The sequence below is a fragment of the Myotis yumanensis genome, unplaced genomic scaffold (genome assembly GCF_028538775.1).
Source record: "Myotis yumanensis isolate MYYU_CA2020_CCGP unplaced genomic scaffold, mMyoYum1.0.hap1 SCAF_6, whole genome shotgun sequence".
Taxonomy (NCBI): Eukaryota; Metazoa; Chordata; class Mammalia; order Chiroptera; family Vespertilionidae; genus Myotis; species Myotis yumanensis.
Genome location: NW_027223757.1, coordinates 31,713,869 through 31,734,634, shown reverse-complemented (window position 1 = coordinate 31,734,634; position 20,766 = coordinate 31,713,869). Strand labels below are relative to the sequence as shown.

General features: G+C 44.2%; 1 protein-coding gene across 1 annotated transcript in view; it reads right to left on the bottom strand.

Moving 5' to 3' along the window:
- The window catches only part of SAMD5 (sterile alpha motif domain containing 5), a 46,390-nt gene extending 26,499 nt beyond the window's left edge, over nucleotides 1-19,891 (bottom strand). The window contains exon 1 of the mRNA XM_070417868.1: nucleotides 18,264-19,891. Coding sequence (XP_070273969.1) covers nucleotides 18,264-18,734 — 471 coding nt within the window. The 5' untranslated portion in view covers nucleotides 18,735-19,891. The remainder of the gene's footprint in view (nucleotides 1-18,263) is intronic.
- Between the last annotated feature and the right edge of the window lie 875 nt (nucleotides 19,892-20,766).

Below are 20,766 nucleotides of genomic sequence, written 5' to 3'. Positions count from 1 at the left end.
AAAACCACAAGCCAGTTGTGGCTAAGGAGGCAGGGGTTGAGGCTGCCTGGCATGTCTCCAAGATGCCAACTAAAGGAAGGAGTTGGATGGCTCCAGAGGGCACTGCGGGCTGCTTCACTTCGTACTTCTCTACAGAAAGGAAATGAGAACTGACATGTCTATCACTTAGGAAAAGCTGTCTGCACCTGCCTCCTGCACACTGCACACTGCACACAGGCCCTGCTCCAAGGTAAATGCCAACAAGTACAATGTACGTGTGTGCGCTCATATTAATGCGATTCCTGCCCAAGTCACCTCTCTGTGTGGTTAAAAATAGGAAAGCAATTATTACTAAAGTGAAATCTCAAACATAGACAACAATTTCCCTTCCTGTGGCAAAGACTCTTAATATGTTTGTTGGATGGTTCTGTTTGTCATTTTTTCTAAAGCAGAACCTAAATGTCAGAAAAATATCTTTCTGTATATGGTAAAGACTAACCCACTTTAAAGAAAAGACTGCCATAAGAAAAAATTCTGAAGAATCCCAACTGTATATAGTATTTTTACTTTTATTGATTTTTTTAGAGAGAGGAAGGGGGGGAGAGAGAGAGAAACATCAATCTGTTGCCTCCTGCATGCGCCCTGACTGGGAATCAAACCTGCCATCTCTTGGTATATAGACCAACAAACTGAGCCACCCGGCCAGGGCTGATATTTTTAAATGTCCTCTCAACCCATCTCTAAAACTAATAAACCTTTTTTACTAATGTTATTCTTTTAAACACGCAATATAAATCATAAGTATCTCTGTTACCATTTTCATTGTATAAACTGGAAAAACCCTGAAAGAATTATTTCATGATAATATTCAAAACAGCTTTACATTACAAAGCATTTATAAGTTCCCAACTTGTTTTTGTTGGATATTTTTAAATGTTCTAAGATGAGCAAAGTACCAGCAAAATAAGTGAAATGAAAAGCATTAATATACACTTTTACTCTGATGTGGAGACAAAGTAGGCAGGAAGTACAAAAGGTCCAATAAAGCCATGACTAATGAGTATATCCAGCATTTTTTGAGTACTACCTTTGCTTTACGCAAAACTCCTGGAACCTTCCCATGATGTTATCTACAATGAAGCAATAATGACATTCAATGTTTCTGTGTATCTTAACATCACACAGAAATAACTTGTTTGTGTGCATACGTCATAACTAAGACACTTAGAGTTTATACTACTAGCAGAATCAAATGTCCAATTCCAGAAGCTAAATCTACCTAAGTTAGATATAAATTGGTAGTCATCAAATTATTGGAATAAAGTCAAGAAAAGCTAGTCTTCAATAATAGTATAAAACAAGAATAAGTAGTCCACTTTATGTGATAAGGTTATAAAAATAATACTCATGATAGTTTTAAAACATATGAAACATATGACTGCCAACTAAAAAAACTGATTTATTCAATTTGCATAAACATGGCTGTAAAAACTAATATTTTGCTAACAATTCTATTGCTAACATGCCTGTGAATAGATCTATCATTTTCATCTTTAATAATCGCTAACATTGAATACATATTTGATTAACTTATTGAGTGCTTACTACATACATATCAAGGACTATGCTAAGTGCTTGATGTAAATTTTTCTCATTTAATCCTCAGAACAATCTTATGAGGAATGAAACATTATCTTCCCTTTAGAGATAAGGAAAGAGTGGCTGACAAAGGTTAAGCCATCTGCCTGAGGTCGTACAGATCAAAAGGGAGGGAGCCTCATGCATCTGACTTGAGAGCCTGGGATCCCATTAACTGAACGGTTTAGCACTTGTTTAGTTTGTTATTCTCTAGTAAATGCCATACAATGGTGCTATGGATTTATGGTCATGGTTTCCAAACTTACTTAAAATGACTAATATGGACTGCTCCTAGATTTGCTAGAAAGTGAACTCTTCACTAGGGATCACTGTCACTAGGCAACAATCTAGTTCCATCAGCTTCTGAGCAATTAGCCACCTCAAGTCTTAGACTGAAGCTCAGTTTCCAACCACACGTGATCCGGACTGACTTAAGCCCCAACCACACGACTTCATGTCAGGTGGTACAGCATGGATAAAGCTCCTTAGGTCAGTGTTATGGGCTGAATTCTGTCCCCCCCAAAATTACTATGTTGAAATCCTACCCTCCAGTGCCTTGGAAGGTGACTGTATTAAAGACAGGGTGTTTAGCTCAGACAGTGTGGCTCAGTGGTTGAGCACTGACCCATGAATCAGGAGGACAGGGTTGGATTCCAGATCAGGCACATGCCTGGGTTGCAGGCTCGATTCCCAGTTGGGGGCATGCAAGAGGCAGCTGCTCAATGATTCTCTCTCATCGTTGATGTTTCTATACCTCTTTCCATACTGTTTTTCACAGTGGCTGCACCAGTCTGCATTCCCACCAATATACACTAGGGTTCCCTTTCCTCCACATCCTCGCCAACACTTGTTGTTTGTTGACTTATTGATAGTGGCCTTTCTGACAGGTGTGAGGTGATAGCTCATGTACTTTTTATTTGTATCTCTCTGATGATTAGTGACATTGAACATTTTTTCATATGTGTATTGGCCATCTGTATGTCCTCTTTGAAGAAGTGTCTATTCAGGTCCTCTGCCCATTTTTTAATTGGATTGTGTGTCTTCCTGGTGTTGAGTCATATAACTTCTTTATATTTTTTGGAAATTAACCCCTTATTGTATGTATCACTGGTGAATATGCTCTCCCATTCAGTGCATTCTTTTTTTTCCAATTCTGGGAATATATCCTAAGAATCCCTAAACACCAATCAGAAAGAATATCTGCATCCCTATGTTTCTACTAGCACTAGAGGCCCGGTGCATGAAATTCGTGCACAGGTGCGTCCCTAGCCTGGCCAACGACCAAAGCGTGAGTGTTTGACATGAAAGGGCAGGTCCCAGCTGACCTCTGGGCCCTGGGCAGCACCTGAGCCCCCAGGCCCTAATGCACCCCCCTCCGCCTGAGTCATGACAGTGTGGCTCAGTGGTTGCAATCAGCAAAGTCCCCATGCGGAGGTGCGGTGAGCTCAGCCGGACACCATGGGCTGAGATGCAGTGTGGGCCTCTGGGCCGCTCAGTGGTGCCACATGGAAGCCAGGCAGGCATCGCACTCTCTCCTGGCCAGCCTCGCAGACCAGCTCCTGTGCGAACCCATGGGGAGCCCGACCAGCCCCTGCAGTCCCAGTGGAGAGGTTGCACAGGTGTTGTCCTGGGGGAGTGTAGCAGGGGGAGTGAGAGTAAGCTTGGCAGACACCCCGCATTCTCACCACACCTCCATCCCCATCACCCCCTCCCCCAGGTAGCCGGCGAGAGGTTGTAGTGCATCGCCGACGCCTGCCATGTTCAGCACCGCCCCCTAGTGGTCAGCACACGTCATAGTGAGCGGTTGAACTCCCACTTCAACTCCTGGTTGAGGGGACAATTTGCATATTAGGCTTTTATTATATAGGATTATTTACAAAAGCCAGGATCTGGAAACAACCCAAGTGATGTTTTTACCTCTATCTCTGTCTCTAGTGTTTTCTCTGTCTCCATATCCTGAGCATGTGTGTGTGCACACACACAAATACATCCACAGATTCATTTAAAATCTCTAGGAACTCACCCACTCCCTCCCCACAGCTATTTTTCATAACTGGAGGACAGACAAATCCCTTTACATAATGTTTTCAGGCAGAATTGCATCTGATGGGCTCCATGGGCTCTGGGGTCAGTACACCTGGATTCTAAAGGAGATCTGCTAACTGTGTGGCTTTGGACAAGCTACGTAAGCTCTTTGAGCTTCATTTTCCTACTTTATTCAACCAGGATGGCAAAAATAGCATCTCCCTCCGGGGCTGTTATGAGAATTGAGTGAAATAATGTGGTAAAGCAGTCAACAAATAATATAAACTATTGCCACTATTATTATTCTACATATTTCAAAGCCATTTTCTTAGGTTATATGTGAAGAGGCCTCCAACAGCAGGAAGCAAGTCTAACTAAAAATAAGTAAATCTGGGTGGGAATGGAAAATAATATTTTAGCTTTCAAAACTCTACAGGGAGAGCAAGGGAGATGGCGCAAGCAGGAAGAGAAGTCCCCTCCAGCTGTGAAGAGGAATATCAAACATTCCTAAGTAATTAGCATCTGGTTGAATTAAGAATAAGTGTAATTTTCACCATTAATGAAATCAAAGCACAACAAAAGGTTTTCAGAAAACAGGCTGAGCTCACTGTTCTAGGAGCCCTTGCTTTTTCAATCTGCCTGCTTTCAAAGGAACACCATCACTCTCCCCTTTTCCCCACAAATCACTTTTAAAATACATATTATTTAGCATGTGAATCTCAAAACAGTGATGTTGGGGGGGGGGGGGGTGGAGACAAAGATATCACACTTCCTGTGACAGAACAGGACTAATATGGTTCAGCAGTTCAAGCATGTTACTGTCAGTGTTTTAATAAACAACCAAGGGAAGATCAGAAGATTCCGTCCAACACTGTTTTCAAGGTAAGTATATCAACAGAAGGGATCAGATTAATACACTGGCTCAAGCTGCGATGCCAAGAAGTGGCAGTAAAATCTCTGATTTAAAATGACACAGCAATAAAACTCAAAGTGAATGGCACCAACCTAACTCCAGCTCTCCATCACCTCTCTGTAATGAAGTAGATCTCAAAAGAGTAATTACTTTGCATACCCTCTGGCTCAACTCTAATCTATAATGGATACAATATGCATATCCTGAGTTTTTTCCTACTGTACAAGCCTAAACAAGCCAGAGGTAGAGTGAGTTTGTGTGAGCCCCAAGAGCAACTAATTCCATCCTTTCTTTAGATGCCTTATAAACGACAGTGACTAGAGCACAGACCTTGGATGCAATGAACAACTCACCAAATTAATGACTTTTTCTCTCACATTTAGGCAGAGTGACTTTTCACCTTAACCAGACCCTGTAGAAAGCGAGTCCCAGAATGCTCGCTGGTTTTTTAACGTAAAATATATTTTCTCTTCATAAAGATTAACCACGGTTTTATTAAATCCTGGCTATGAAAATATTGCTGCTACTTAATGCAGTACGGACTTTTGTCAATCAGGAGTTTCCCAGAGGAGCGCTTCATAACCCAGCAATGCTCCGTTCCCGTTGATACATGGTTCCTTTAAAGTGGCTACATCTTTACTGCATGATTGATGGCTAGCTTGGGGAACTTGGGATGCCTCCATTTCTGCAAACTCAGCTGAATTCGGCACCTGCTGTGGGTATGTTCTCCAGCCATGTACCATTCCTGTACCCCATCTTTAATCCTTGCTTCAGTGACCTTTAAAAAAAACCGTTCCATTTGACCTATTAACAAATGTGTAAATGGAAAACAAAGATTTGTTATAATTATATTTCAACAGAGGCTTTCAGTTTTATGTGTGTTACACATTGGGCTGTTGTTTCTATGCAAAGCCAAACCTTCAAATTAAGATGAATGCCACTTCCATTTCTTTTATACGGGTTTTGAACTCAGCATGGCATCTGGCCCCATCTGTATTTTCCACTGAAAGGCCTGGGAAGGGGCAGGGGCGGGAGGGAGCAGAGGAGCTGATGGGGAGTGGGGGGCAGAGGGCAGTGTGTGGAAGAGTGGGAGGACGCTGTGAAAACAGTAAGATCAATAGGGACTCAAACTAACCCCTCACCCCCTTCAGAGTCTCTGCCCTCTGGTTCAAAACCAAAATGTCTGCACGAACCAGAAAACCAAACTGTGACCCACAACTATGTGACTGTTGCCTTTTGAGCAGCAAGGGTGTGATGCTAGTCCCCACATACCACAGCGGCCACTGCCTCTGTGCTTATAGTGACAGAGTGCAACTTCCAAAAAGCTGTCCACAGGGAGTCAACTGTAATACACAGGGGTGGGCAAAAGTAGGTAAATTAGCAGCCATCATTGCCTAAAAGATAAATCATACTGAAGAATACAAAATAATAAGGAGATAAATAATATAGGTAAAAATACAATCATTAATAAACAAATAACATAAGAAGAAACTGTTTTGCGTAGTCGCAACTGTAAACCTACTTTTGCCATGTGTCATGGCAATTGTCAAAGTGGTTATCAAACATAATGCCAAACATTATTCATGAAAGAAAGAACATGGAATGTAAAAGAATGTCAGGATGATCTGGGAGCAAGATTACGAAATTCCTCCTTTCACTTCTCAAGACATCATTTCATTGTTTACTTCACCTCAGCTATGTAAGGATGGTTTACTAGTAGAAAATCTCTTAATGTAAAACGTAACAATGCAATGCCCAGTAAGAAGAAGACTCAATTATTTTTAGTTGCTAAAAAGACATTTAGTAGCATCAACTATTCCCAATAAAAATGCCTAAAAATTAGGAAATCAAAGATGCCATTTTAACATCATGAATATCTTAAGATGGCAGCCAATAGCAGAATAACAACAAACCACCTGAGCATTGCCATTAGAATTTGGAATAAAACAAGGCTATGTCATTACTATTATTATTTAACACTGCTATATAAAATTCCAGCCAAAGCAATAAGACTAGAACACAGAAATAAAAGCTACAATTCCTGTAAAGTAGGTGATAAAATTATGTTGTCCATATGATTCTGTATATCATCAGAGCTTTCCCTTCTATCATGTGCCAAAATAAATTTGAAATGGATTAGAGTTAAAATAAAAAAATAATAGGAGATATAAGTAAGTAGTAACTGATTTTGGACTAGAGAAAGGATTTAAAAGGATAAAAGTAATCACAAAAATATAGGTTGATTACCTCTGTTTCTCTACTAAGAACAAAAAAGAAAAACATAGGATGCAAATGACAAACTCAGCAAAATATTTTCTTTTCTTTTTTTAAAATATTTTTATTGATTTTTTATAGAGAGGAAGGGAGAAGGATAGAGAGTTAGAAACATCAATGAGAGAGAAACATCGATCAGCTGCCTCTTACCTACCCCCTACTGGGGATGTGCCTGCAACCAAGGTACATGCCCTTGACTGGAATCGAACCTGGGACCCTTCAGTCCACAGGCCGACACTCTATCCACTGAGCCAAACCAGTTAGGGCAGCAAAATATTTTCAATGGTTATACCAGGAAAAAAATTATATGTTGTTATTTAAAGAGCTTTTTGAAATTATGAAAAAATAATATCAACAGAATGGCAAGGACATGAACTAACAATTTAAGACGATGTGTTTGCATTGTGAATAACTTCACAATCATTAGTTATATATAATGCTACAAGTATTAGCAAGAAGTTTTGAGTGACTACTTTGTGTCAGATAGTCTATGCATCCCTTTACATACACTGCCTCACTGATTCATCACAATAGCCTTCAGAAGTAGATAATGTTATACCCATTTAATAGATGAGGCAACTCTGATTTAGTAAGATTAAATAACCTGTCCAAGTAATTGATAAAAAGGAATTCATGCTCAATTCTATCTGAGACTGTACCTTCTATATTCCTTCAGTTTGGAGGAAATAACTAAGATTATTGATAAGGTGGAATATGTAAGAGTGTTTAAATTTTGGACATCCTCCCTCCCCCCTAAAATCTCACAAAACTCTTAAGGTATACCCACATTCCCTGGAAAAAACATCTCTACAACCTCTGTGCGATAAAGATTATTTTCCTTAACATGTAAAGAACTCTTGCTAAGCAACTGAAAGAAGCCTGACACCAATAGAAAAAACACAGGCAAGCAGCATGAACAGACAATACATAAATATAAAAAGCCACTAATATGAAATTATCTCAACTGGTACTCTAAGAAAACTAATTTGAAGAATGATGAAATACTATTTCTCAAACACATTTTCAAATATAAAGTATAATCTATATATATAAAAGGCTAATATGCAAACTGTCCCCTCGGGAGTTTGACCAGGAGACCGGGAGTTCGATCGCTTGCTATGACATGTGCTGACCACCAGAGGGCAGCATGGAATGAAGGAAGGCACCAGCCAGTAGCCGGCAGCCAGAGAAGGAAGGCCCCAGACAGCAGCCTGAAGGCCCAGATCAGCCTTGATCACCAGCCAGGCCTAGGGACCCTACCCGTGCATGAATTTCGTGCACTGGGCCTCTAGTAATCAATAATAGCATGGGTAAGGTTTCAACCCAATAAAATAATTAAATTAATTATGGCACTAAACTAAGAATATGTCTTAGTATTAAAATCATTTTAAGTGATATCTGCCAATCTGCCAGCATAGGAATAACCTTCCCTTATCCACTTACAATGTAATACCAGATCTGTGTAAATGTACAAGACAGATATTTGTACATATAAGTGATTTTAAAGAAATACAGTGTAGTGTTAGAAATTATGATACAGACTTTTAAAATTCCTAATTGATCTGCTTCATTGTTCTCCAAATTTTCTCAACTAAGTGTTACTTTTCAATCAGAAATATTTTCAATTTTTTATTACAAACATAATGATTTGCTCATTCAATAAGAACACCTTAAATCAAAATTCTTTTAGAATTTACAAAGCAACTTCATAAACATTATTCCATTTAATTCATACTATAACACTTTGAGATAGATACTGGCACCATTTCACAGAAGAAATAACTTCTCTTAAACTAATATGATCACACTTCTTAAGTCTTCCAAAGACAAGACAAAGGAAAGAGTTCACAGATAGGAAAGGGGTCCTTACATCTAAAATAAAACTTTAAGTCATAAGCATGGCTGACAGACAACTCTAAACAATGTCAGTAATAAAATACTCCTCCCTGAAAACAATCTTTCGCTGGCTTAAATTCTCATTGCCACAGTTACAGTTGAGTTTTGATGGTATGTGTGTGTATTTGCATCAAATTAGCATCTTTTTATAGCCTGTCCTTGAGTAAACACTGAGATCTACAGGGGAATTAATTCAGGAAACTCCTAAGTTATACACTTGGATCAACCCATAGACTTGGTGACAACAGTCCTTTTCAAGAACAAGTTTGTAAAAGTGGTCATGTCTCCCCCACGGTTCTACATATTCCTAAATTTAACTACAGACGTGAAGTAAACAATACCAGCACCATGATTTAACAAAGCAACGAAACAAAACTCCAGTTACTTAAATTCTATTATTCTTATGCGACCACTTGGAGTTTTATTTGTGTTGAAAATTCAAGACAGTGAAATAATACAAAGTGAAAGGTGTACTGCTTTACTTTGATTAAATGCAAAGTCTATTTCATAGATGAAATATTTTTACTTAATTTAAATGCTTTAAACTTGAAATATATTCTTTATTTTAATTGTTCATTGCTTTAAAACTAAAGAAGATATCAAGAAAATAATTACTGTGTATTATTCCTTGACTATTATTTAAAATAATTTTGTCAAGTAGAGGTGAATGTTATTAAAGGATACACTTTTGGTGTGAGATACAGTAGATACACTTCTAAACTTATTATAAAGTTATCCTATGTGGAACTGGAGAGCATTATGCTAAGTGAAATAAGCCAGTCAATGAAGGAAAAATACCACATGATCTCACTCATTCATGGATAATAAAGACCATGACAAACTTTTGAACAATAATAGACACAGAGGCAGAGCTGCCTCAAACTGATTGTCAAACTGCAGTGGGAAGGCCAGAGAGGGTTGGGGGGCAGAAGGGAGGGAAGTAAGAGATCAACCGAAGGACTTGTATGCATGCATATAAGCATAACTAATGGACGTAAGACACTGGGGGGTAAGGGAGGGCAGGGGCTTGTTAAGGGCGGGCTGGGGGGGGGGGGGGTGGTAAGTGAAAGGGCCGGCGGGGCACATGGCCCCGCAGGCATCCGGCAGGGAGGATGACGGGCAGCCATGGCCGAGGCAGTGCCTGACCAGATAGGCGCAGGCCCGCGGACGCCCAAGAGGACCCGGGCCGCCCTCCTCGGCCTCCGAGTCACTTTCGGGCCGAGCAGCGGGCGACCCAAGGGCCAGGCGGGGTGGTGGGCGGCCCGCCTCCCGGTGATGCCCACGGCGGCAGGCCTTGCATGGGAGCCGAGTGGCTGGCTTCCCATCCATTAAGGGACCTCCATTTTGTATGGAACCATGTGCTCAGCGAAGGCTCCTTCCCCCTCGGAAGGAGCCTCTGCTAGCCACACCCACCATTTCTCTGGACTAACCAATGGTAATCAAGGGAAGTGCACGCCATCGCTATGACCACATCCTGTGTAATGGATCACCAGCTCGCACCTGGCCAATCGGCGGGGGGCACAGCCCCCTCTCCCGCCCCTACTCCAACCCTCTATGAAACCCCTGGTTCGAGCAGACTGCTCTCTCTTTGCCACCTGCTGCTGTGTCAGTAAGGAAGGTAGAAGAGCTAAGCCCGGGCTTAAAATAAAAGACTCTTTGCTTTTGCATCGGATTGGATGGCTCCCTGGTGGCTTCTTGGGAATCTTGAAATCTGGGCATAACAGTAAGGACACATATGTAATACCCTTTGTAATACTTATTATAATTTTTTTTTAAAAAAGAATAAAAAATAAATAAATAAAAAATAAAGTTATCCTATGTTCTAAGGAAAACACCTTATAACTTGAAAAATCTGCTCATATGATTTCGGTAAACAAAGACTATATATAAATTATTTTCATTATCTTTTTGACATGTTCCAAATGAAATGTATCTATTTTTTATATTTATAACTTTACAGAAACAAAACAGTAAGGTTATTAGAACTCATTAGACCATTTATTTCAATTAGAAGCAGTAATGAAAACTCTTTAAACTATTAGATGTCACTTAGTCTCAATATAAGAGAGATTGTATGTGAAATTCCTCTTGGCATGATCCACAGTTATTTGCCCTTAATCATTTTTATATTGATTGAAAACAAGGATTCCCTTCCTCCACTTCCCAGGCCTCTCCAAGTCCAAATTAGTGGTTGATCTGAAATAGCATTTTTTTTTCCATAGCACTTAGAAAATAGCTGTTAAAAGCCTTTCAACAAAAGTGCTAAGAGTAGTAATAATAAGCCTCAGTTATACCCAATGACTTGATGGTGTTTCTGCAAACGTCATGACCTTGAGAAGCTATGACGATCATGGTTCCCGGTGAACTTCCCCTCACCACAAGCAATGTTCTTCCACATATCTTAGGATACTCCTTATTTATGTCAAGGACCAGCCCTGGCTGAGTCCATGTCATCTGAGTCACCTTACTTCAAGAAAATTCATTTCAGAACGTATTTCTGGCCAACCAGGATCTGAGCACTTACATCATCTAAAAAAATTTTTTTACAAAAATCGCCGGCTAGCGTGGCCCAATGCTTGAGCATCAACCTATAACCAGGAGGTCAGGGATTGATTCCCAGTCGGGGCTCATGCCCGGGTTGCAGTTTCGAGCTTGATCCCCAATAGGGGGCATGCAGGAGGCAGCCAATCAATGATTCTCTCTCATCATTGATATTTCTCCCTCTCTCTCCCTCTCTCTTCCTCTTTGAAATCAATAAAAGTATATTTTAAACAATGTTATCTCTTATTTTTCATGGTATACTTTAGACAGCTACCTAAGAGCTGACAAGGGTAATGAGGGCATCCTTAATACTGCTACCTCTGTTTTTAGAATTTTTTTTCTCACTCAAAAGTAAGGATGAAAGAATGAGCACAACTATGACTTCATTAAGACCTGAGATGGAAATGTAGGAAATAGAGCTTTCAAAGCTCAGGGCAAGCCAATGAAAAGCCAAAGAACACCATGAGACTCCCCAAATCAGATTAACCCATCAAGTGCTGCAGCTTACTAATAGCTGGGCACAATTTACCTAATTCATCTCCTTTAGGGCCACAGTCACCTTTACACTAATAATCTATTCGGAGAGTCCAAGATTAGTGCCTTGCTCTTTACAAATACATAAGGAATTGCCTTTTTTGTTTTGAAAAGCCTGTTGAGGAATTCCATATTAGCAACATGGATACACACCAAGAGCATATTTTTAAGGGTTCATAAGTATGAAAAGGATTAAAAATATCATAAAATCTAAAACCAGTTTGTCAAACCAGAAAAAAATACTCATTTTATTGTCAGATTCTGTTTTCCATTTCACATATTATTGAATGTCATTACTCTTAATTGTCTGATTTGATTCCAAATTACTTAAGCTGTTTACCCCAAACAGGATCCACCTTAGAAGAAGGAAGGCTTGCCACTAATCAAGATGCTCTAAAGAGTGTCCTGCAGGTGTCAGTTTCAGAAATGTTTTGAGTAACTGAAACACTATCATTGACCCAGTGAGCTAATTTTGAATATCTAGATTCTGAAATTTTTATATATTTTTTAATTTAATCTTCACCCAATGATATATTTTTATTGATTTTTTAGAAAGAGAGGAAGGGAGATAGAAACATTGTTCAGTTGCCTCCCAGACATGCCCCGACATATTCCAGTTTCTCTTATCCTTAAAAAAAAAAAAAAAAAAATACAAATCCACAAAACTCTTCCCTCCTTTCTCCAGCTGTAGCCTCAGTTCTACCTTCTCAGCCCAATTTTGTTTAAAAAATTGTCTGATGCATACAGCAAATGGAATATTATTCAATGCTCAAAAAAATGAGTTTTTCAACTGTAATTGAAAAAAATAAAATGAGTTATCAAGCTATGGAAATACATGGAGGAAACTTAAGTGCATATTACTAAGAAAATTAGCCAATCTGAAAAGGCTACATACTGTGTGATTCCAACTATATATCATTCTGGAAAAGGTAAAACTATGGAGAGAATAAATAAATAATTTGTGGGGAGGGGGAGGGCAGAGCAAAGAGGATTTTAGGGTGAAAATACTGTGTGATGACATAACGGTAGAAACATGTCATTATACATTTTTCCAAATCCACAGAATGCACAATCCCAAGAGTGAGCCCTAATGTAAGCTATGGACTTTATAGATGATTATCATCCGATAATGTAGGTTTGATGGGGGAACTCAAGAAATTAAAAATGTTTAGCTGGGGTATATAGTTAAATGTGCCCTCTTAAGCTGGCAGTCAGACATTCCTCTGGCAGCCTGGGAGCCCTCGGGGGATGTCCACCTGCCAGCTTAAGCCTGCTCCCCAGGAGATCGGGCCTAAGCTGGCAGTCAAACATCCCTCTGACAGCCCAGGAGCCCTAAGATGCAGTCGGTCATCCTTAGCGCTGTCGAGAAGGCAGGAGAGGCTCTCGCCACCACCGTTGTCAGCCCGGCTTGTGGCTGAGCAGAGCTCCCTCTGTGGGAGTGCACTGAACACCAGGGGGCAGCTCTTGTGTTGAGCGTCTGCCCCCTGGTGGTCAGTGTGCATTAGGGTCAATTGGCATATTACCCTTTTATTGTATAGGATAGGCTTGGCAATTAATGCAGGTAGAAAGGTATTGTTTCAGGAACTGGAATGTATGTGACTGGACCTGCCCTGACTTCAGGAGACACGATGCAATTCAACTTTTGTGCCCCAGGAGGACTGTAAGCAACCATGACAGTATCTGAGTCATTTTGCTCCAAAGAGAGGACATCCACCACCCAGGATGCATAGAAAGAACCCAAGTTCCTTGAGGGCAAGGCTTCACCGTCAGCAAGTGAATGGGGTGCTCAGAAATTCATAGGACTGCAGCTTTTATCTGATTAACCTTTTCCCTGAAATCCAAATCTCTTACCTACTTTTTGCTGAATTCCATACCCTTTACCTACACTTTTCTTCTCCTTATAAGGAGTTGGCTTGAGATAAGATGTAAGATGGTTTTTTTAAGGGTATGTAACGTGCTGTCCTCTCAGATTGCCGGCCATCTGAATGAAGTGCCCATAAAGATTCAATCCTTATCTCTACTTATTGGTTCTGGTAGTGACAGCACGAAAACTGGCTTTTCTGGTTTCAGGCTGATCCATTGTCATAAATGTACCACTCTGATGGGGGATGCTGATAATGGGGGAGACTATGCATGTGTGGGGCAGACCGTATATAGTAACTCTCTGTACCTTCCTCTCAATTTGCTGTGAACCTAAAACTGCTCTAAAAAAAAAAAAGTCTTACAAGCACCAAAAGAGATTGTGTTCCCTGTTCATCACCTAAACCTGCTCTTTCAGAGGTCCCCAATAGTTTGCTACTTCCTATGAGTGCACTTTAGTTCTTGTCCTACTGGACCACTAGGTGCCCTCCTGACCAGTCCCTTCTCCTTATAGCCTCACTGTTTGCACCGGCTCCCAGAACACCACTTTTACCTACCTCTACCCTACCTCTCCACTCCCTTTTGCGCCCCACTGGGTTCTTCTTCATCAGCTTCATCTCCTAAATCCTGGTGTTCCCCAGCATCCTGTCCTGGTCCTTTCTCTCTTCTCCCTCAACAGCCCATTCATATTCATGGTTGCAATGTGCTGATGTCTCCCAAATCTAGACCTTCTGCCCCAAAATCTCTCCTCTGCTCCACTGCCAAATTTCCAACTGCCACCTACACAACTATGTTCCTCTATTCCACGGGCAGAGAGTATATGTTTAAAACTAAAAGCAACATCTTTCTTCTATCTGTTCTTCTCCTGGTCCCCTACCTCAGGGAATGGCATTGCAATCCTAAACCAGAAATCTGCAAGTCATCCTCACCTCTCTCCCCTCTGACCTCTGTCATCTAAACAATCATCAGGTTCTGTCCATTCTGTCATTCAATCACCTCCATTGTTCCTCTCCCATTGTTACCACACAGTCCAGGCTGTGGGCAAATTTCTCCTGACACTTCAGTGATTTCCTAATTGTTTACCCTGCCTCTGGCCAGGATCCATCAATAGCTCCCCTTCTTGGATACACTCCAAACTCCTAACTAGGACAGGGCCATCCAAGATCAGCCACTGTCTTTCTATCCATCTCTTGCCACTTCCTCCCAGCATTCTGTGCTCCAGCCAGGCTAAATTTCTTTAAATTCCTGTTGCATGCTAAACTCCCTCCCTCTCTGGCTTTTGCACACACTGTCCCTTCCGTCTAGATAGAACATCTGTCTTCTAGGACCCTCTTCTTCTTCAGGCTAAACCCACACAACCTTCAGTTCTCAGATGAAGTACCAGTTCTGGAAAGTCTGCCTTGACCTCACCTTCCTGCAAATTAGGCTGGATGCACGTGTCCATGGTAGCATGTTCCCCATCAAAGCAGTCATCACACAATCATTATCGTTCATTCCCTTTAGGTCTTTCCTGCTAGAACCCAAGTCCCTCGAGGGCAAGGTATCTGCATCCCGCCAACCACAGTAAGCTGGAGCCTAGCAGAAGGCTTTGGCAAAGAGAAGCTTGGTAAAGTAATTCAATGATGTATGGAAAGCTTTGCCTAATCCCTGCACTAGGAAAACACTTTATCCTCATCTCACTAAGGTAGCAATCACAAGAGGGAGAGCAGCTAAATACAGAGCAGGAGAGGGAAGAGAGTCCAGGTGCTATTTCCCAGCTTCTGGTTTTCAGACTTCCTTTGTGTAACAAAGCGAAACTTACTTTTAATTTACATTTTAACTCACCCCAGGAGGGGGAAGTGGCAATTGATGATAAGATTTAAGAAACATACCACTGTAGCACAGGAATGTCACCGTAGCAAATCCTAAATCCTACAGTCTTGGGAAAATCTCTCAACTTCCTTTCCTCTGAGAGATTCCCTATTCCTGCCTTGATTGCCCTTTGTATAACCCACTTTCAAGCCATCTAATATTCTCATCAAAGTGCAAAAAATCACAGGGACCAAGATGCAAATGCCCATAAAGGAAAGAAAGGAAAGGTGAGGCCTCTCTAACAAGTAGAATTCCAAATGCGTATAATGAACTCTACACATTCAGATCATGACAGAGCCAAGGAACCTGGAGAAATTAAAACATAGATCACATTTTAAAGAAGAAGTTCTAGCATTGTTTGAAAAAACATAAGCTGCATCAGAAAACAAATTCTGAAAGAATTAAAAATGCAAAATTTATTAAGCCAACTCAGAATGACCAATACGATCTGATACTATACACGTGTGTGCTCAGTTTGGGTACATTAATCATATTTTAGTTTCAATTTCAGTGTTTGTTTTTCTTGTAACAAATATGTAAACATGCACTAACAGAATATTCTTACAATAAAATTTGTCAGCTCCATTTTTTTTTTTTTGGCCCCCATTACATATGCACAGAACGTGAATGGGAGTCTATCTTTATTTTTCAAACATTATTGTTAGGGGATTTATATAGACGCTGACTGAAACAATTATTTACATGGAAAATAAATGGCATCACAATGCGAGGTGAAGTTTTCTTCTATAAATTGCACTCACTCAAATGCATGGCCATATTATGCATTGATCTGGGCAGGAATCCACAGTCCACAGCCTATGCCCAGATATTTCATGTCCTCGGAATCAACCTTCTTCCACTGAGGAATCTTCTTCAGTTTCTATGTTTGATATCTAGGCTTGTCTTTTTAAGTATCATTATCCAAATTTGTTATTTCCAATACACCACTCTCACTTCCAACACTACCGCCCCCAGACTTTGCCTTCCCAGTCCCATTACATATTTCTTTTCCTGAAGAATAAGCAAGTCCTAATGACACCCCTTGTTCTCTGCCTCCCTTTCTGGCCAGGATTTGAACTTACCATGAGCCCAGGCACTCACATTCTCTCAACCTAAGCCTACCTCACATCCTGGGCTCGAAGTCAAAATAGTCTGACCTTGAACTCCTTTGACCTGCTGACTCCAGAAATGAGCTGTTACACTGATGGTCAAGTCCCTCTATCCACATTTAGACGTAACTCTAACTCTACCAGTCTGGAAAGTTATGCTCTCCTCTCCATTCCCCTGCTTTGCGCACACATCAGTAACACAGTCAGAGTGGGTAACTGGAACATGTGTCTAATTTGAGGCAAACTGTCCTCCAAACCTGTCTTCTATATAGTTTTTATAAAACAAATTTAGACACAAGCAGGTTATGTGAATTGCCTATCCGTTTTGCAAAATAACACATGGATAATGTTAAACCCTTTATTCTAGTCCACTCTAGATACTGTTACCTACTTTTTACTTGAACTTCCTTAAATCCCAGACATTATGACCTGTACTCATGACTATAAAAAAGCAATGTGTGTGCCCAGGATGAGCACACATTTGGATGATTGGCATTTCCCTGGGAGGGTGCTGTGTAAGAGCCCTCCAGAGGGGGGAGGGGGGCTCTCTCTGCCTTGATTTTCCAGCTGAGGTGCCCTTATCCTGGGTAACACCTGGCATGCTGGATCACCTGTGCTGCCTCCTCTGCTCTACCTTTTAAGTCAGGACCCTCTACCTAGAGGGCTGGAGAAACCTAAATGGAACAGATTCCGCTGGAGGCAGAACTCTGGTGTGAAATAAGACCTTCTGTTACTTAACTATTCAATACCCAAATCCACATTTCTGCCTTCCGCACAGAGCAGCTGCCAATACTTCTGGCTCCTTCCCTGAGGCTCCCTGCCCAGGGAATTCCTCACTGGGTCCTGAAAATCACACCTCCTTGTGCTGTGTCCTTCTCTCGCAAACGCAAGGCCACTCAGACTTTCTACAAGTGGCAGTCGGACCTTCTTCACCTTTTCAGGATTGCTGCTACACCAAACTGGTGATTCAGCACAGTTGTCACAGCACAGCCTCGTGGCCCCATGCCACCCAGTCTTCAGCACCTAGTACCTCCCTACGCTTAAACTGAAGAAATGTATCCCAAGTGGACTCACATGTGTTCTGCTAACTTTTCCACCAGAATATCCAGGTCCCTGTTCACTTTTCAAATGTGCAGCAGTGCTGGGGTTTGGTTTTACGGGATTGAGGACAACAGAGCATGAATTCTCACTCTTCCAAGAAAAGAGTGCGCCAATTTGCCTTGGGAGTGTCTCCAAAAGGTAAGGAAAAGAAAGAGGAAACGGAAGGCGGGAAATAATGTAGTCGTCAACCATTCTCCGGTACCCTTCAGACGCCAACTCTACGACAGGGTATCAGGATTGCCTGTGTTTTTGGAGAAGCACCATGAGTCCAGTTCCTGACAGGTGAGCACGGGAGACCGCACGGAGACTTGGCCCTCGTTTAGAATTAACACCTGGGTCCAAGATCTAGTTAAACCGCTAGACACCAGGAAGGAAGGAATAAAGAGTGAATATAGAAAGAACGTAGAAGAGAACCTCAGATACCCAAAGCATCCCTGCCTCCCCATAGTCACCTGGAGTGGGCTGACAAGCCTGGGCTGAAGCGGCTGGGCCGCGCCCCCTCCCGCTGCGCGCCCAGAGCCACCCGGGCGGCGCCTCCTTACCTTGCGGGAGTAGGGAGGCTTGCTCAGGTGGATGCTGTCACGGACCAGCTTATCCCTGATCATGATCTTCAGCTTCAGCTTGGGGTAGCTCACCAGCTCCCTGCCGAGGGGGGCGGTCGTCTGGCTGCGCGGGTCCCCGCGGGTGCCCTGGGCCGGGCCGCCGTACGGCTCCCCCCGGCGGCCGGTGGAGAAGGCAGCCGCGGGCGGCCCGGGCGGCGCGGGCTGAGGCTGCGGCTGCGGCTCCAACGTGAAGTAGAGGCCGGCGGCGGCGGCGTCCTGCTCCCGCAGCCGGCGCACGGCCTCCAGGATGCGGCGGCGGTGCGCGGGCGCCAGCACCCCGATGGCGTCCAGGTCCGGGTCCCCGATCTGCTTGCACACCTCCAGGTCATCGTAGCCGTTATCCACGAAGGACTCCGCGTACTGCGGGAGCTGCAGCGCTTTCAGCCACTCGTAAACTATGTTGGTGCACATGATGGGACGAGACCCCCGCCGGCACACACCGTCCCGGCGCCCGCGCGGCACGGGCGGACCAGTTCTTGGAACTTTTAATCCTCTCCTCCAAGGGGAGAGGGAGATGGCAGTAAAGTTTTCCTTTTAAAACGAAGAACCGGGCCGGAGACAGAAAGCCATCAGAAGAATCCTGAGGACCCAGAAGCGTACACGCGGCAAAGTGAATTCCCCAAGCAGCCTGAAACGCGCAGGCACCGGCGGTCGGCAAGCCGCTCCGCGCCGCCCCAGCAAGCGCCGCTGCCGCCACCGCCGCCGCGGGGAGGGGCGCGCGGCGGACGCGGGAGTGGGCGGAGGCGGGCGGGGCCGCGGCACACCCCTCGGACCCGCGCGGGGTCAGCAGTCCGCGGTGCCGCCCTGGAGTTTCCCCAGCAGGGGCCGTCCCGGGGCTGCGCGGCGCATCTCTGTTTCTGGCCGTTGCTGTCGGCGTCTGAACGCACGCCCCAGGCTGGGGAGGAGGCTCCTCCGCGCAGACCCACGGCCGCCCAGGCGCGCTTCGTCTTCGCGAGTGCGTGTCACTGTCGTCCTCCTGGTGGGGAGGGGTGTCTTCTAAACTGCTGGGCTCCCGCGGCTGCTTGCATTGCTTTTCATATTTCTTTTTAATCCGATGTCTCCAGCCGGTGGAGATCTCTGCGCTCACTTCCTCCGGAGCCTCCCTGACTCCAGCCCGCGCGCCCTCCGGCTGCCCAAGGGCACGTCCTGTCCGCCCCACCTGGCTGGGCGCGGCTGTGAGGTCAAGTTCCCTTCTCCTTTCCCAGTCCGCGTCGGATCCCCCTTCCTCGCAGCCTGCGTGCAGATTGGAGCCCCGAGATCTGGCTGCTCCCGTGGATGGCGCTCAGTGCCCTTTGGCGGCCCTTTGGCCCCGCGGGTGGGAGCGAAGCGGGGACCGCAGGCGTCCAGCCGGCGCTGCGTGCGGCCCCTCCTCGCTGCTGCTGGACGCGCGGGGCTGCGGGTGTGGCAGGTGCTTCTGCCTGGCTCTCCCTTCCTAGGTCCCCGGGTCTGTGAAAGTTTGGGATGGGTGGTACTGTCCTCTCCGTTGACATTACGCACGGCTCTCCACCAGCCTTTCTGCCGGGTCCTCTTACCCTCGTCTCCGCGGTGCTTCATCTCCAGTCCCCCCACCCTGCATTCTGTCCGAGCGCCCCGGGTGGCTCTGCCCCCAGGGCACTTTCAGGCGTTCAGTCCTGCAGCCCGGGCGCAGATGTCTCTCTTCCTGCCCCGGAGGTGTGTGAACATGGATACCCCACCGCCCAGCTTGCGTTACCGGGGCGCTCAGCCGCCCCCGCCCGCTGCACTTTTCCTCTCTAGAGAATAACAAAATCATCGAGTGCAATGCCTGAGCAAGCGCCTGGGGGTGGGGACAGGAGCTGCAGATGGAACAGACCCAGTAGCTCCTATAAATTTCCCCGAACATCTGACCTCTTTGGGGGGCAAAGAGAATTTTGGTCTAGGTACTCGGTTGGGCAGGTTCACTGTCTCCTCCCTTTTCGCAGAAGGGCTGTTCAACTTCTCACCTGAGCTATCCCAGGACCTGAAATGGACTTTTCTGGAAGGAGTCTGCGTGGGATGTGCCAGCAGCCAGCTAGCCGTGACCTTGAGCATTTTCTAGGCCTGAGCATTTGGCCCTTGGCAGGGAGGTCCCTCTTTCCCTAAATCTGTGCCTTTGGGCACAGATACCCTAAAGATCAGATGACAGCTTCTTTTCCTTTTACCCGGGACCACACCAGATATAAACGCACCAAAAATATTCCCTACAGTTCCGGTGGCATGGAGTGGGCAGGGGGTAGGGGAGGGGGGAGGCTGTCTGGGTTCCCAAATCCGGGACTCACGGATCCCAAATTAAGAACAGCTGGCAGAAGGAGCCTGGTGATGAGGGGGGGCGGGGGGGATGAGGGCAAAAAGGTGTGGGGCTACCATGGCCTTCCCTCTCTCCTCTCCCCCAGTCACCCAGACCACCCTTTGGGAACCCGAGCTAGGGTCGCTGCCCCCGCAGGCA